Raw genomic sequence first — 18415 nt, 5'->3', positions numbered from 1 at the left:
CCTCTTATAATTGTGTTCTGCCCCCAAAATGTGTGTCACACACGGTAACCCCCCACCCCCCTCCTTCCTTCCCTCTTTCTGCTCTCCCCTTCCCCCCCTCCACCGTGTACTGGGTCATTAATTGTCCTCATATCAGAATTGAATGCATAGGATTCATGCTTCTCCATTCTTGTGATGCTTTACTAAAAGCAATGTGTTCCATTTCCATCCAGGTGCATACAAAAGATGTAAAGTCTCCACCTTTTTAATGGCTGAATAGTATTCCATGGTGTACATATACCACAGCTTGTTAATCCATTCCTGGGTTGGTGGCCATGAGGCTGTTTCCACATTTTGGCAATCGAAAATTGGGCTGCAATAAATAGTCTAGTGCAAGTGTCTTTATGATAAAAGGATTTTTTTTCTTCTGGGTAGATGCCCAATTATGGAATTGGGCAGGATCAAATGAGAGGTCTAGCTTGAGTTCTTTGAGGGTTCTCCATACTTCCTTCTGAAAGGTTGTATTAGTTTGCAGTCCCACCGGCAGTGTAATAGTGTTCCCTTCTCTCCACATCTACCCCAGCATCTGCAGTTTTGAGATTTTGTGATGTGGGCCATTCTCGCTGGGGTTAGATGGTATCTCAGGGTGGTTTGATTGGCATTTCTCTAATAATTAGGGGTGATGAGCATTTTTTTTTATGTTTGTTAGCCATTCATCTGTCTTCTTTAGAAAAGGTTCTGTTCATCTCTCTTGCCCATTGATATAAGGGATTGTTGGCTTTTTTCATGTGGATTAATTTGAGTTCTCTGTAGATCCTAGTGATCAAGCTTACTGTTTATTTTTGTTGATTTTGCAATTGCCATGGGAATCTTCTTTGTCATGTCTTTCCCCAGGCCGATATCTTCAAGTGTTTTTCTCATGCTTTCTTTGAGGATTTTTATCATTTCATGCCTTAAATTTAGGTCTTTTATCCATCTTGAATCAATTTTTGTGAGTGGAGAAAGGTGCAGGTCCACTTTCAGTCTTTCACATGTGGATATCCAGTTGTCCCAGCACCATTTATTGAATAGTGATTTTTTTCCCCCAGTGTACGTTCTTGTTTGGTTTATCAAAGATTAGGTGGCTGTAAGATGTTAGTTTCATTTCCTGGTTTTCTATTCAGTTCCAAATGTCTATGTCTCTAATTTTGTGCCAGTACCATTCTGTTTTGATTGCTATGACCTTCTAGTACACCCTAAAGTCTTGTAGGCTGATCCTCCAGCTCTGTTTTTATTACTAAGAACTGCCTTAGCTATACAGGGTTTTTGGGGGTTTTTTTGGTTCCATACAAAACAAAGAATTATTTTTTCCAAGTCTTGAAAGTATGATGTTGTTATTTTAATAGGGATGACAATGAATTTGTAGATTGCTTTAAGTATAGACATTTTAACAATGTTGATTCTTCCCAGCCATGAGCATGGATGTTCTTCTATTTGTTAATATCTTATGTTATTTCTTTTCTTAGGGTTTCATACTTTTCTTTATAGAGGTCCTTCATCTCTTTTGTTTGGTACATTCCTAGGTATTTTAAGCTATTGTGAAGGAGATTCTGTCCTTAATTAAATTCTCATCTTGACTGTTATTGGCATATACAAAGCTACTGATTTGTGGACATTGATTTTATATCCTGCGACATTACTGTATTTTTTGATCACTTCCAGGAGTTTTGTGGTGGAGTCTTTGGAGTTCTCTAAGGATAAGATTATATCATCAGCAAAGAAGGAGAGTTTGACCTCCTCTGCTCCCCTTTGGATGCCCTTATCTCCTTCTCTTGCTTGATTATTTTGGCTAGAACTTCCAGCACTGCGTTGAATAGTAGTGGTGATAGAGGACAACCTTGTCTGGTTCCAGTTCTAAGTGAAAAGGCTTTCAGTTTTACTCCATTCAGTAAAATATTAGCTGTGGGTTTGTCATAGATGGCTTCCATCTGTTTAAGAAATGTGCCACTTAATTGATGACTCCATACTGAACCTCAGAGTCAAAGCATTCTATAATAGACATACTCTTATTTGACAATGTGAATGTTACTTTCTTTGCATTATTATTATTATTATTATTGCTTAATACTTTATTGCAACAATCATCTGATTTCTTTTCTGAATGTATATATCTTTATTCATTCTTTACGGGGTTTTTGTTTCTAGTCCTTATCTTAAACATTGTTATTGTGTTAAATTTTAAACCTTTTTAATTTTGTGAAGGCAAAAAGTGGAAACCTAACAAACACATGTATATATAAAAATTAAAAAATAAAAAATAAGTAAATAAATAAAGGGACACCAATTTTACAATCAAAGATATTAAGTGAAAATCCTGTAGTCCTAAATTTGAATTGGAAATATTAGTATGAACTCCTGATATATTTTCTCTTAAACAAATAAAAATAATTTCTAAGCCTATTCATTGAACAACCTAGAAATAATGACCAACGTTAGCAATGAATGCTTGGTGATAGTAAGCACCTGTAACATCCAGAATGTGGTCTCTAAATTTAATTTTTCCACTAAAAAACAACTAAGAATCCTTGGGAAAAATGGCTGACTTCACGTCTGGGGCAGAAAATGTACAAAATAGGCCAGAATATTTTGTTGTGCTAGGAAGCAAAGAGACTGACTGTTAAAGACCACTGTGTCCTGTGAAAAGGACTCAGAAGCCAAACTGAAGGGGCTCCCAGTGTCAACAATTTGAGCTTTAAAGAGACTAATTGAGGCTGGGTGCAGTGGCTCACGCCTATGATCCTAGCACTTTTGGAGGCTGAGGCAGGTGTATTGCTTAAGCCAGGTGTCCTCAAATTATGGCCCACGGGCCATATACGGCCTGCCGAGGACATTTATCCAGCCCACCAGGTGTTTTTGCCCCTGCTACCTGTCCTGCTTAGCAGCTGACTTCTCCTGGGGCCTGCAGTCTGGCCCTCCAACGGTCTGAGGGACAGTGAACTGGCCCTCTATTTAAAAAGTTTGAGGACCCCTGAAGCTCAGAAATTCAAGACTAGCCTAAGCAAGAAAGAGACCCCTATCTCTGTTAAAAATAAAAAACTAGCCGGTCTTTGTAGTAGGTTCAGGAGGCTGAGGCAAGAGGATCACTTGAGCCCAGGAGTTTGAGGTTGCTGTGAGCTAGGCTGACAACATGGCACTCTAGCCTGGGGCAACAAAGTGAGACTCTGTCTCAAGAAGAAAAAGAAGAACTAGTGAATTGACATACAAAATATGTCAAAATACATAAAATTCATGAGTTAACAATTTAGTAGTTCTCACTCTAGGATGCTGAAGAACAAACTTATTATTTTGAAAACTGGTCAAAAATGAATTAGGCATTTTTTTTCCTAACCTTTCTTATTGGTTACCTTAGAGCACCTGAATAGTTGAGGAAAAAGTTATCTTTTTAGAATGTTGTCTAATAAAAACAGAAGAAAGGAACATTTCCAGATTGCAACCCCTAGTGAATAATGGATTTAGACCCATGGTTGTTAGTGGCTGGTAAGCTGTTAGGTGAAGCTGAGGGGAACCTTTATAATGGATAGATCAGGCTGACCAACATTCAAACCCACTGATCAATCATAAGGTCTTATAAGACTTGAGATCTAACACCCAGTTTATAGAAATACAGGGGACAAAGGAACATGTCAGAATGATAGCATGGAAATGAAATCAGCTAATCACCGTGGGGACATTTTTCAGACCAGAAGATTTAGTTTCTTTAATAAATTGCAAGAGTAAAAATAGCAGGAGGAGTTATCTATAGATTAAAAAGGACTTATAATACTTACAAGCAAAATGAAGTCCACAGTTCTTATTTGGATCACAGTTTGAACAAACTAACTGTTAAAGATACACGTGTGTGTGTGTGTGTGTGTATGAGATAATCTAAGATATTTAAGTAGTTTGAATGTTGAGAATAAGGAATTATTTATTCTGTATTACTTATTTAGTTATGTGGTTATTTATAGTTGTGGTAATGGTATTTTGATTATATTAAAATAAAGTTCTATGTTCTGGAGCTATATACTAAAGTAAAGGTGCTATGTCTGGATTAGCTTCAAAACAATGGGGGGGATGGGGGACAAAGTAAACAAGATTGGTCATCGGTTGATGATTTTTGAAGCTGGGTGATGAGAACACGGGAATTCATTATATCATTCTCTCTACCTTTATAAGGTTATAAAATTTCCATATTAAAAAGTTAAAATAAATAACAAAAAAAAGAAAAGAAATGTGCCACCTATGCATGTACTCTTCAGTGTTCTAATTAGAAAAGGATGCTGAATTATATCAAATGCTTTTTCTGCATCTATTGAGAGGATCATATGGGCTTTGTTTTTGCCTCTGTTGATATGGTGAATAACGTTTATGGACTTGCATATGTTCAACCAGCCTTGCATCCCTAGGGTGAAACCTACTTGATCATGATGTATGATTTTTTTGATGAGAAGCTATAATCTATTGGCTAGGATTTTGTTGAGAATTTTTTCATCTATATTCATTAGTGAAATTGGTCTGAAGTTCTCCTTTTTAGTTGGGTCTTTTCCTGGTTTTGGTATCAGGGTGATATTTGCTTCATAGAACGTGTTGGAGAAGATTCTTTCCTCCTCAATTTTTTTGAATAGTTTCTGTAGTATAGGAATAAGCCCTTCTTTGAAGGTTTAATAGAATTCTGGAGTGAAGCCATTTGGACCAGGGCATTTTTTCACTGAGAGATTTTTTATTGTTTCTTTGATCTAAGTGCTTGAAATTGGTCTGTTCAGGAGCTCTATTTCTTCCTGGCTAAGTCTAGGGAGAGGGTGTGATTCTGAACATTGATCCATTTCCTTCACATTGTCAAATTTCTGGGCATAGAGTTTCTGGTAGTATTCAGAGATAATCTCTTATATCTCTCTGGCATCTGTTGCTATTTCCCGTTTATCATTTCTGATTGAAGTTACTAGAAATTTTACTTTTCTATTCCTGGTTAGTACAGCCAAATGTTCATCTATTTAAAAAAAAAAAAAAAACCAATTCTTTGTTTCATTAATTTTCTGAATGATTATTTTGTTTTTAATTTCATTAATCTCTGATTTAATTTTAGATATTTCCTTTCTTCTGCTGGGTTTAGGCTTAGATTGTCCTTTTCCTAGTTCCATAAGATAGTTTGTGAGTTTGTTGATGCCCTCTCTTTTTGTTTTTCTAATGTAGATATCTAAATTTTCCTCTCAGAACTGCTTTTGCTGTATCCCACAGGTTTTGGTAGCTGTGTCTTCATTGTTGTGCTCAAGGAAGTTAATGATTTCCTTTTATCTCTTCCTGCACCCAACTGTCATTCAGCATAATGTTGTTTAGTTTCCATGTCTTTGGGTGGGGTTGAACATTTTTGTTGGAGTTGAGTTCCACCTTTAGTGCCTTGTGGTCTGAGAAGATTCAAGGTAAATTTTCAATTCTTTTGATTCTATTGAGGTTTGTTTTGTGTCCTAGGATGTGATCAATTTTGGAGAATTTTCCATGGACTGATGAGAAGAACATATATTCTTTAGCTTTGGGATGGAATGTTCTATATACATCTATCAAGCATAGTTGTTCTAGGGTCTCATTTAGGTCCCTTGTATCTTTGTTTAGTTTCTGTTTAGAGGATCTGTCCATTTCTGTAAGAGGAGTGTTAAAATCCCCTACTATTATGGTGTTATGGGATATCATATTGCTCAGACTAATTAAGGTCTGTTTCAGGAACTTGGGAGCATTTAAGTTGGGTGCATAAATATTTAGAATTGAAATGTCTTCTTGTTGTATTTTTCCCTTGACTAATATGAAGTGTCCATCTTTGTCTTTTTTGATTTTAGTTGCTTTAAATCTACTTGTACCTTAAAATGAGATTGCAACCCCTCTTCTCTTCTGAATTCTGTTTGCCTGAAAAAATTGTCTTCCATCCCTTAAATCTGAGCTTTAATTTGTCCTTTGAGGCTAGGTGTGTTTCCTGTAGACAGCAAATGGATGGCTTGTGTTTTTTAATCCAATCAGCCAACCTATGCCTCTTGAGTGGAGAAATCAAGCCATTAATATTTATTTAGATAATTGATAAGTGTGGTAGAGTTCTAGTCATCTTATTTTGTGGAAGTCCATTGCTAAGTTTTATCTTTTCCATCACTGAGGAAGCTAGGTGTTTTTCTTTAGTTTCTGGGTGCTTCCTTTGCTGGTGGTCCATTGTGATGGTCAGTGTGTAGAACAAATTGAAGTATTTCCTATGAGCTGGTCTTGTGGCAAACTTCCTCAAGATTTACAGATTAGTAAAAGATTTGATTTCTCCATCAAATTTAAAGCTTAGCTCTGCAGGATATAGAATTCTGGGATATAAATTGTTTTGTTTTAGGCGTCCTCAAACTACGGCCCGCAAGCCACATATGGCCCTCCTAGGACATTTATCTGGCCCTCTGGGTGTTTTTGCCACTGCTGCCTGTCCTGCTTAGCAGTCAACTTGTCCTGGGGGCTGCAATCCAGCCCTCCAACAGTCTGAGGGACAGTGAACTGGCACCCTATTTAAAAAGTTTGAGGACCCTTGTTTTGAGTAGATTAAAGGTAGATGACCATTGTCTTCTGGCTTGAAAAGTTTCGTCTGAGAAGTCTGCAGTCCCTCTGATGGATTTGCCCATGTAGATCAATTAGTGCTTACTTCTGGCAGCTTGCAGAATTTTTTCTTTTATTTTGACTTTGGTTAGGTTTATCACAATGTGTCTTGGAGAAGCTCTATTTGAGTTGAGGCGACCTGGTGTCTGGTATCCCTCTGAAAGGAGTGTGTCCGAATCTTTGGTGATATTTGGGAAAATTTCATTTATAATATTCTCTAGTATGGCATCCATTCCTCTGGGGTGTTCTTTCCCCTTTTGGGATACCTATAACTAATGTTTGAATGCTACATAAAGTCCCATAATTCTGTTAGTGAACGTTCTGCTTTTTCTCTCTCTCTTTTTTTTTCTGCCTCTCTAACTATCCAAATATTAATGTAAGTCAGGAATATGTTCCAGCTCTTCTTAACAAGTAAGAATCTGCTGCATGGAATATGTGTGGAGCCCAGAGGGTGAGAAGGGCCCAGCACTAAGGGGCTGATAGCAGAAGGTAGCTCACAAAATTGGATGTGAGTCTCAAAGCAAACACGAATGCTCCACATGACAAATATTTGGAAAAATAGAAAAGCCCTATAAGTATATTTGAATATCTAAGAATATTCTTAAGGACAAACAGCAGAAGATCAGAGGCCAAAGATAAAGGGCAATGGATATTCACATTTTTAGGATAAAAGCAAACAACAAAATCCGTAAATGCTGGTACTTTGACCTTCTTGGAGGTGTCTTTGGGAAGGAGGGCTCCCAGGTGAGCGTGATTCCTGCCCCAGGGCGTACAGGGCTGTGGGCACCTGTGTGAGCGGCTCATCATTTATCCTGACACAGTCCACGGAGCAGGGAAGGACTGTCATTATTTAGGCCATTTTGTTAAAAAGAGAGATGAAGCATGCTCTTTTAATGAACGCACTAACTTATCTGGTGTAGTCTCTTTTCTCTGTGAGTTTGAAGCTATCAGCCTTGCTTTGGTGTGGCTTTCGTTTATTTTTCACAATGTGTCTCTTTAGGAGAAGTGATTTTTCTAAGCACTCTTGGCCATGTTGATATGATTTTCATAATGAAATAATATATAGGATCACACAGTAAGTAATTCACTGGTAAGCTCCAAATAGTCATTTTTATTCCTCATTGACTGTTGTGTGGGTCACACCACTCTAGGTACGAATAATTAATTTTTCTTACACTGTAATTATATGTAATTCAAGCCAAACCACCTTCTTCAAAGGAGGAAGATACAGTGTCCTATTAGCTGTGTATGGCTGCAATTATCTCTTCTGTGTTGAAATTAAACTTCAAGAATAGTCTATTTATAACAAAGAGAACTTGTATTTTAGGATAAATTTATCCGCGGAGGATGTTGAAATGTACATTCAGGCATTGGGAGCCAGGCTGAACATTAGACTATTTCTATTTCATAGCTTTTCAAAGCAGCCATGAAAATGTAACACAATGAGATGTCACTGGTAAACTATCCACACACACAAAAGTAGTGGTCATCCTAGGAAATTTAATGAATCCCAGAATCAAATGGCGGAAGCATGTGAATTCACCCAGAGGACGCGTGCCGGTCAAACGGCTGCTCTACAGAGCTCCTCCAAAAGGTAGACCATTCTCTACTCACACCCCTGGAGTGCAGAGCTGGGGCAAGGAGGGCCGGGGCACACATCTGAGGTCTGAGCAGATGAAGGAGGGAAGGGACAGTGAAGGGTTTATGCACAGAGCGACAGACGGTGGGAAGACGCGTGAATAAAGGCAAGACAAGGAAAGCCAAGAAAGCCTGACGCCCCTGGTGGTGTGAGAGAAGGGGACAGGGACAGGGTGAGGTGGAGTCTGGGGTGTGCTTCTCCTTTGAGAGATGACCTGGGAGGCACAGGAACAGATTTGCCTGGTAAAAATAGAAACAATGTTTTAAAGGAACACAGTGACATTCTCAGACCAGCAGGAAGAAAAACAAGTCTGATGGGAGAACTCTGTAGACTTCAGAAAATGTGAAACAGAGACGGTGTGGGTTCCCAACATCATAGTGAAGCTAGGTTTTAAAACATGGGAACAGATTTCCATCGCTGGGCACTTGAACAGATATCAGGGCATTTTTCTGGAATGTTAATATTATAGTGAAAGAAGAAAACTACATTGTTTTTTTTTTCCTTTTTTGTCGTTGTTTGGGATTCATTGAGGGTACAAAGAATTAGGTTAGAGTGATTGCATTTGTAGATAAAATCCCTCTTACTCTCAATGCAACTATGACATGGCATATCCTGTCTTTAAGCTGGACGTATTTGCTAGAATAGTGCTACAGTTTTTAGAGCAAGGCAAATTAAACATTTTAAAGATTTTTATCACTGATAATGAAAATAAAGCATTTTCCCTGCAGCAAAGAAGCTAGCATTCACAACAAACACTTCTCATTTAAATATAATCTATGTTAATAAAATGTTCCAGTGATTTTATATACATAGAAATAGAAGGCTATCGTGTGACCCACCATTGACAAACAGTAATGTCCTCAGTGAGAATCGTGCACAAGGATACTGCGGGCCTCTGGCAGCAGGAGAGCAGGGAACCAGAGCTCCTATTGGTTTTCTGCCCTGGGAGATTGTGTGTGGGGGTGTTTAGGGCAAATAGCCTCCCTTCTGGAGGGGTAAGAAGGCTTATCTCTTCAGAGATTGATAGAGATTATTTTGCAGAAGGCTTTGAATGTTAAACCCAAAAGTAAGCATTTCAGCTTGTGGGCAACATGGAATCACTGAAGTTTCCGAGGGATGAGGTGAGTATGGAAACAGGTGGAGAACAGCGTGAGCTGAGGCCCAGCTTCCCGTCTGCAGTGACTCTGCAACAGAGCTGGGGGCACTGGGAGCAGAGCTCTACCCACTTTGTTTCTTTAGTCACACTGGTTGCATTCTTATACAATGAATACATCAAATTGTTCAATCACATTTTAAATGTTTAGGATTTAATTATTTTAGATGAATGCATTTTTTGAATACCTGAGCTTGTATTAAAACTAGTGTCTATTAAAATCTATTTTTTAATTCTGCTTTCCCCATTTAGCAATCCATTTACTCTCATAGCTTTCACCTTCATCTGTGTGAATTATGACCTTTATAGGTTGTCAACATCATTCTAGCCATAAGTAACTCACAGTTAAGTGGAATAATACAGACATGTATCTAAATGACAACAGAACCAGGAGTTCGGTGCGATGTAGAGAAACAGAGAAGGTGACACAAGGAACACACTGAACTGAGGGTTTGTGAGCCAGTGAGTTTGAAAGGACAAACAGAAGCTTGCCCAGGAGACGATTTCACAGAAGTTGATGATAAAAAGAAATCATGTACTTTTAGCCACAGGAGATAAGCAAGTTCCCATTTTGGACCCGCAAGCTATGTGGATGGTTTAGTAATAGATGAGCTGGAAGGTGTTGAGTCAGCTCCAGGGACCTGCTGGTCACTCCTGTGGTCAGCAGTGATACACTGCCAGGAAAACCTGAGATTAAAGAGAAAGAGAGATACCAAAGGGCCATGCCACATAGTGCAGCAAACATTTCAGAGGCAAGAAAGTAACAGAATGAGGTGGGTGTTTGGAAAGATCACTCTGTAGAGAGTTTTAAACAATGGATCCCTGTGGCCCCATGATAATTTATGGAGCAATGAGAGTTATTCAGAAAAACAAACAGAGAATGGATTCTAGAGATATCAATAAAATATCTGACTCAATGAAGCTCAAAGGAGAAGGCTAAACAAAATTAAACGATTCTTGGGTTCTGGCTTGGGAGATAAGTTGATGACGCTCAAATAGTCCACACAAACATAGTGGGCAGGGGTGGATGGAGAGCCGCATGGCTGAGATGTATTTATATGCACATACACTGGGGTGGGGGGCTCAGGGAACACCCTGCTGGTCATGTTCCCCGAGGTGGGCAACACAGGATCAGAGGGGCTGTGGAGGGTAAGGTGCCTGCAACGTGACCACTCAGGAAGAGTGACACAGAACCTATCCCTTTACGGGGTGCTTCACAGATCATCCCTGGTACCACCAAGGAGAGTGACAGAAACACAGATATGTGAGCCCCCCTGGCCTATTGAATCAGACTGGCAGTTCGGGGGGATCCCCAGGTGGTTAATACATATGTTCAGTGTGATGCGGGTTACCTCCGTCAGGGGCACCTGTTAGCTGTGGTCTGGAGCCTGGGAAGCTTGACTCGTCTTCTCCCTGGCACTGACTCTGTGCAGGGACACGCGGATGGCATCATTTTCTAAAATGCGTCTTCTTGTCTTGTAAGATGAACAGGTGGCCTGGATGACTTCTCAGCAGCATGGGGACGGGCACCCTCTTTTTTGCTCCCCTCTGTAGGTGGCAAACCCTACCAGTCCAGCCTGCTGTCAGTATCCTGAGTGTACATTTCCTTGGGGGAAATTGTAGTATTGTTTAAAATAAGTTTTAGCCATTTTTCTACCACCCACTAGCAACTAAAGAGCTTCTTGTGCTTTAATGGACATGTCCTCCTTTGCCAAAGAAGAGCCCTGTGACCTGAGCCTTCTCCTTCAGTTACCTCGTGGGAAACAATGACTCATTACATTTTTTAGTGGCAGTAATTGAATGAACTTAATTAACTCACACATGAAATGCAGATAATACATGTGTCTTCCTCAAATCTACAAGAATTCATGGTTATAACCAAATGAGGGCTGGCACTATTTTTCTCTACTACCAATATGTAAGATGAGTTCAACACGGGTCATTCTTCTCAATTGCATTAATACAGGGAGAAATGTACATCATAGAAAATATTGAAGGATAACAACTCAACTTTTTATGTGTAAAAGCTATTTCATAAGTGCTGCCAGAAGCACACAGCATGCCTAAAAAATTGTCTTAAAAGAAAAAGAAGTTCTCACAGTTCCCTCGAGTCTCTCCACACAGCTCCACCCACACTCTCTCACAACCACTGTCCCAGCGTCTGTCTGAAGCCCACAGCCTACACCTCCCAAAGGAAAAAAAAATCCCTAAAAACTACAGCAGTGATTAGAGCTTTGGAAGTCATCAATGGCAATTTTGTTTAATCTTTTAAAATCTGTCACTTAAAAAGAAAAACTAATGGTTTTCTAATAAAAATAGCCATGACTGTAATCCACAGATGGTTTACTTTGCAGGAGTCAGAATGACATTAACACCCAAATCTCAGAGAAGCACACTCTGCAGGGAGGGAGAGGCTCGCGTGGGGAACATTTTTACCTCTCTTGTTCTCTGAGAAACATCCTTTGATGTAATAATGCTTCCAAAATCAAGAATGTAGGTGACTGACATTGTCTGTAGGTCTGTCCATCATTTGGTCTGATTCAGGTGACTCTTAATTTATTGGATTTGACACAGCACACAAATACACTGATTATACAGTAAGATTCGTTTCTTCAAAAAAAAAAATCGAAAACAGCTAATAATTGGCTTCCAGTCCATGTCATTAAAAGCCACTGGAAGTCCCTGGAAAGGTAGGAGTCATGTGATGTTGTCCAAGTTTTCCTGGGAAAGGAAGGCTCCTGGTGAATGTTCTCGTTCAGTGGCGGCAGAGGGTGGAACAGACGGAAGTCAGAACGGTTTCCACCACGTGACTGACGGGCTCATCTCCTTCCTCTGAGAGAGAGGAAACATTTTCTGCAAACACTGTTCTCTAAAACCGAGCAAAGTCAATCAAATGCTCAAACTTCCAATGAGCCTCTCCAAATATGGCCAATCTGCACATAAATTATATAGTACAAACTGATAGAGAATAAGATGGTCCCTTGGATACCATAAAGTGTGCCCAGGTAGTTAAATGATGACTTCTTTTCAAATCACCTGAATGTAACAACAGCGCCACGGCCCCCATTTTCACAAAGGCCTCAGCCCCGGCGTGTGGGAGCCTGTATGTGATTGTGGCCTTCATCCTCCTCCCCTGAATCCAGAGCCCAGAAGCTGTTCCTCGGCAGGCAGATTTTCACAGGCACAGCCACACCAAACATCTGGGTCAAGGAGCCTGGGGACAGTCCCGCTCTCTGACTCCTACCATGGCAGGTGTCCGCCCAGCGCACATTTAATGTACCCTATGCTCCATGTCCCCGCTTAGCACCTTCCCTGCTGGTTCCCAAGCCCGGGCTCCCAGCAAGAAGCCCACATCTGAGGCAGCCAGCAGGTGTGGCCTGGGAAGACCTCCATCCACTTCTCAACCATCCATCCAGGTGCTCTGAAATCTCTGGTGTATCCTGAGAAAAATACACTTCATCTTCTCCATTTACTTCTCTCTAATTTAACCTCCATATCTTAACCAAACCTCAGCTATTTTCTGAAAATTCTTTGTCCCAAGGCTTTCCTTGTCTCACTTCCTTTGCCTCGGGGTGGGAGGCCAGCTGAGTCCTGCTCCCCAGACTTGGCTCTTGGGCCGTGGATGGCTTCACCCCACTTTTCCTTTTCATCCTTCCACAACTTGCTCCATCACCCCCTGCCTTCCATGGTATATTTCGGGATTGCTGATTGACGTCAGGGTCTGACTTAAGTTTTCATTTACCATCACATCTTATTTTCAGAAGAGATCATCTGTCTCTATGACTCATGTTTTCCAAGGATTTCACAATTCTTTATCTTCTTTTTTCCTTTTTAATCTGAATCCTTCCTGCCCACATCCGTACTACTTGTGTATTTCAAGAATATTGTGTGCAAGCTCTTCAGGAGACCATAGCGTGTACGATGACAAATGTACAATGCACTGGAATAACAGAACTAGAGAATTGCTCGTAGGGGGTCCTGGGAGAGCAGATGGAAAGTGTAAACCCTGCTGGACACGGAGAAGCAGCCCTCAGACACCTGCCCGTGGAGGGGAGGTGGGTCCTCGTGAGGCTGAGCAGCCACTCCACCGTCCCAGCCTCCCCAGCCTGACTTGCTGAGGCACTGTCTTGCCTCACCTCGCCAGCCGCCTCTGAAAACTCGGCCCACCAGTCCATCTCCAGAAACTTCAGAAGGATCTTTACAAAATTAAAAAACATTTTAGAATTAGTTTTTATAAAATTTGGATCTGTTCCTCTTTAAATCTCCTCACAAAGAAAATGTCTTATGTTTTTCCTAGAATACCCTCCAATACTGTGACCACAGGTTACACGGGAGCCTCCCCCCTCCTCACTGTATCCACAGCTGCACCCTCAGATGGTTTGTCAGTCTCCAGCTCCTGCTTTTCACAGGAGAGTTTCTCTGTCTTACATCCATCTTCTCCCACCTTTCCAAGATGCCCAGGAAAAATCCTGCTTACCCTACATGGCCAAATGGCTTAGAACACACACTGCTCCATGAATCCCGCCCAACCACAGACCGGGTCGGGCTCACTCTCTCCTCTGGCGTGCTGTGCTCCTTGGACATGGCCCTCTCATCACTCTGAGCATATACGGTTGCCAGAATTTGCTCACTGCTGACCTTGCCCAGTAAATTATGGTTCCTTAAGAACAGGGACTGCTTTTGTGTGCCCCCACATCTAGCACAATGCTCGGGATAAACCTACTTTGGTGTTTTAAATGGCTGTCAGAAGTGTCCTGGTAAGCGATGGTGGGCATCCCATCCAACACTCTCCCCACCCCCAGTCTCCACCAACTTACAGGATCGAAGCTGGAATCCTGCTCTGTTTCCATCCCGCAGGTCTTCCGGCCATGCTGTTACCCTTCCATATATTAATTTACCTTTGATCATTATCAATTCCTCCCATTGTGGAGTATTTCTGCCATGATTCTTTTGGAGTTTTGTTTGAGAACCCAGGTCTGTGTGAATTTTGCTTTTGGAATTTAGTTTCCCACAGTGAGTCACACCCACAGTGATGAGCAGAGAGGTGACACGCTCCCTCCTTCCTGGTGCCTGTCTCACAGATTTGTTCTGCAGAGCTCACAGACAGGACCAACTGTTCTTCCCGTCGGCTGCCAAAATAAGTCAGCAGTTGGGAAGGGGGATAAAAAGACTATGAATTATGGAAAATAACTAGGAAGAGAGAATGGCAAAACAATGAAAAAAGGTAACAACTCCCAGTAACCAGCTGCCCATGTGACTATCTGTAATTTCAACCAAGTAAAAGAAAATTAGATGGAGAAGAACATCTAGTCAACCAGAGGTCTCTGAACTACACCAGTAGTGAGAGCTTTCTCCAGGGATCTAACTAATTAGCCTGATTGGCATAACACAAGAGCCGGGCCACAGTCTGTAGCAAAACCGTGTGTTTCATTAAGACAACAGATCGTGAAAGCAAAGGGTTAGGTGAAAAGGGGGAGAGAAGTATGTTTGGAATAAATTCAGTTTTCATATGAAAAGGCTCATAAAACAACTCTGAATAGAGCCTGACCTATAAACCTTTCTGGTACCTAATGGTGTGTGCACACACACCAGCGTCTGGCGTCACTGTGATATACGACACAGGTTGTAGAGTGGCATTTTAACGTCCCCGGAGGATGCCTAGGAGCACGCGTCTGTCTCCTCCTCACCTTAATGGTGTTTATCTCAGACACTAAGAGTGTGATCATGAACTCAACACGAGCAGTCGCTTCCCTCCACTAGAATTTCACCTCCATGTGCCAGGCTCCTCTGCAATGATTCTGTCTGCTTCCCCGAGAGACTCCAGAGCCCTCACTCTGCGAGGGGTATTCCTCACACCTACCACAGCTCTGTGAATTCTTTGAAAATAAGCACAACGTGCAAGAAAACTATTTTGAAAGTGTATCAGTGTGGCTTATTGTTATGTGCTTTTAGGAACGTTCTCTGGCAGCTGTCTCAGCAGTAGCAGTGTGATGGGCAAGCTTCCTGCAATGGGGCTTCCCGTAGACACAGGTTTGGTGTCATGCTGGAATTTCTTTTTAAAAATTCTGGAGAAGTATGTTCATTGGGTAACGACTGTGCAAATATCTACAAGATTATTCTCAGACATGGCTTTCTGGAGCCTTCTTTTTTCGTTCAACTTTCGTGCTGAAGTTCTATAATTGCAGTTGTGTGGAAATATTCAGCTTATAATACATGGTATAGTGAAAAAATAATTGAACAGTGGCATGTGTCGGCCCTGTGCTCTGTTTTGGTTGCTCTGTGTGTGTGTTTTCCTTTATGTAGACTCCATCCTCCTGCCTTGAGTGGTGGGGAGAAAAGGATCACAAGAAAAAGAGAAAGGTCTAGCTGTGGAAAGTGAGAATTCATTCATGAGGATGGTTTTATCTTCTGATTGATAAAGAGTCAAGGCCAATGCTTGGTGTGGCCACCACATCAGTAATGTGTAGGCATCTGTAAACATTTTAGTGACAATATGTACACACAGCAGATATACTTATTAGAACAAAATGTATGGAGTTTTGACTAAATGTAATAGTGTTAAAAAAAATCAGGGAGACGTAATTAATTGTGTTGGTCTATTCCTTCCAATCCTCTGCTGGAAAATCTGTGGTCTGATTATTTTTCCATCATCCTTTGGCATCTTCACACTGTTAAATGTTTTCTCTGCTGTTTGCATTTTAGATGGGAGTCCGAAAAGTGTTTCTAAAATACTGGCATGCTGACCAGCTCAATGATTTGTGTCTACAGTTGCTGAGAAAAATTATAACCTGCCAAAAAGGTAACAGTTATACACAGACATTTCTGAACTTCTTTGAGTTATGAAGTACGAAATTATTTAGTGCACCCCAAGTTTAGACACCAGTGAGATCAGCATCACAGTGAACTGCTCCATCTATTCCCGATGCTGCGTTCCATCAGAGAGTTTTGGGGTGTTCGGGAACCGTGGGGTTCAGTCGCTGTGCACCCGTCTCTAAGTCAGCATGTGTAGACGGAGCTCATACTGACTTTGGTAGTTATTCCATGTGAAGTTTTTATTGAATTTCCACCTAAAGCACAATTTGAAGGAAGGAATATACGTATCTTATTCCTTACGCATTTCTTGCCTTGCAAGTATTCGGACGTGCTGACGGTCCCCAGAAGCACAGGGCAGTGAGCCTGTTCCTCCTTTTCATCTGCAGCGGGAGGAACTTGTTCTTGGGTCCAGCTCTGCCTTTGCTGTGTCAGAGGTGCCACTGCTCTGTCCACGTTTGGAGAAATCAACAACCCAGTCAGCCAAATGATATTTTCTGTGATTCTCTGAATGCCTTGGACAGATCCCTGACTTTCTGTCTCCTTTATGTGCTGATAACACTGGATGTCCTGTCTTTGATGGCTCATGGCATCGATTTCACTTTAACTTTGGGAGAGATTCCATTTAGAATTTCTATTTTCCTATCAAAATTCAAGTGACTATTTAAATGGGTATATTTATAAAAGCAGAAACATGTTTAACATGAAATGTATATGCTTAATAGATTTTTAACTGTTAATTTGCTTACTCGTTTAACTGTGATACCTATGATCACAGTTTCCTGGAAAAGGTAAAGGAGGGAGAAATTAATCTACGTGCTACCTTTGGTGGAGCTCATTAATGACCATGGTTCTCAAGTCTCCTTGGGTCCCTTCATTTTCCGCTAATAAAAAGTCCTGTGATGTACTAGTTCCCCAACAGTCTAGATTCAGAACTTAGCACGTTCAGTTCAAGTAATGAGCAGAATTCAGAACCTCTTTCTGAGGCAGGTCTGCTCCGTGGGGACCCTCCAGGGGGAAGCAGGTGAGGTGCTGACCCTCCCACACACAGGCGGCTCTGCACCCTCTGGGTTTTGCAAGGAGAAGCAGAAGTTGAGGGCGGGCACAAGCCTTTGGTAGCACCAGTGGGATTTTCCTGGGCTCTCCTCTGGGTGGGAGAGGTAAAGGCACTCACCTACTCTGGAACACGTCAGAGACTCCCTTCTCTAGCTGCCAGGATTCCCATTTGGCCAGTCCTTGTAACCCCAGCCCAGGAAACCTGCCTATCCTCTGCCTGGGCTGCTGTTCTCTTGGTAGACATCATGTTTTTGAAAACCACATCTGATGCCCAAGAAACACACACTGGAGCCACTTCCTGGGCATGGCAGAGGCCAGCAGAGTTTGCATCCCACTCAGGGGACTCTCAGTCCACAGTGGCCACCAGACTTTAAGAATCACATGTCAAGCTCCCTGGGTGGTCTCCTGGAGCCCCTTTCACCAGGCAGGGGTCTGGGGAGCCTGGGGGCGTGGTCCCACCTCCTGAGAAATGACCTGCTTCTCTCTGGGGGATGATGATAATCTGGCCTCCTTAGAGTCATCCTTTGCAGAGCAGAGGAGAGGCTGGGCCACAGTCTGCTCTGGACCTCCCCCTGCCCAATTTCTGTTTGTGTAGACAGCCACACCTAAGAGGTGTCACCCGAACTTAGGCTGATTAGAGATCTAGAGTCCCGGCACCACCTGGCCCCTACTGAATCCTCAGCTGAAACAGGGGCAGGAAGAGTCTCATTTAATATGATGCTGTATGCAGATAGAGCAGGATGTCACAATTCTCCCAGAAGTTTTCCTTAAATATAATTAGAAGAATGTGCACACTATCATCTATCAGGGATGCCCAATAGAAACTTCCATTCTATTCAACAAAGATTAAGGTGCTAGAACCCACTGACCTGGAACATTAAAAAAATGAACAATTATCTAATTATCTATTCACTTTTCTAAAGATAAAAATTAAGAATGTTCTAAAAAAATGGCATCAAAGGCAGCACCTGTGGCTCACTGGGTAGGGCACCAGCCCTATATACCAAGGGTGGCAGGTTCAAACCCGGCCCAGCCAAACTGCAACAAAAAATGGCCAGGTGTTGGGATGGGCGACTGTGGTCCCAGCTACTTGTCGGGAGGCTGAGGCAAGAGAATCGCCTAAGCCCAAAAGTTGGAGGTTGCTGTGAGCT

At 41.7% G+C, this 18415-nt stretch overlaps 1 protein-coding gene across 1 annotated transcript in view; it reads left to right on the top strand.

The window, feature by feature from the left end:
* The window catches only part of MYO16 (myosin XVI), a 407489-nt gene that overhangs the window by 308730 nt on the left and 80344 nt on the right, over positions 1–18415 (top strand). Inside the window, exon 25 of the mRNA XM_003800011.3 lies at positions 16101–16197. Within this exon, the coding sequence (XP_003800059.2) occupies positions 16101–16197 (97 nt within the window). The remainder of the gene's footprint in view (positions 1–16100; positions 16198–18415) is intronic.

This window comes from Otolemur garnettii, unplaced genomic scaffold (assembly GCF_000181295.1).
Source record: "Otolemur garnettii isolate 467f Iridium unplaced genomic scaffold, OtoGar3 scaffold00161, whole genome shotgun sequence".
In the NCBI taxonomy this organism is placed as follows: domain Eukaryota; kingdom Metazoa; phylum Chordata; class Mammalia; order Primates; family Galagidae; genus Otolemur; species Otolemur garnettii.
Note: the sequence above shows the minus strand (reverse complement) of the source record. Positions and strands in the feature narration are given on the sequence as shown.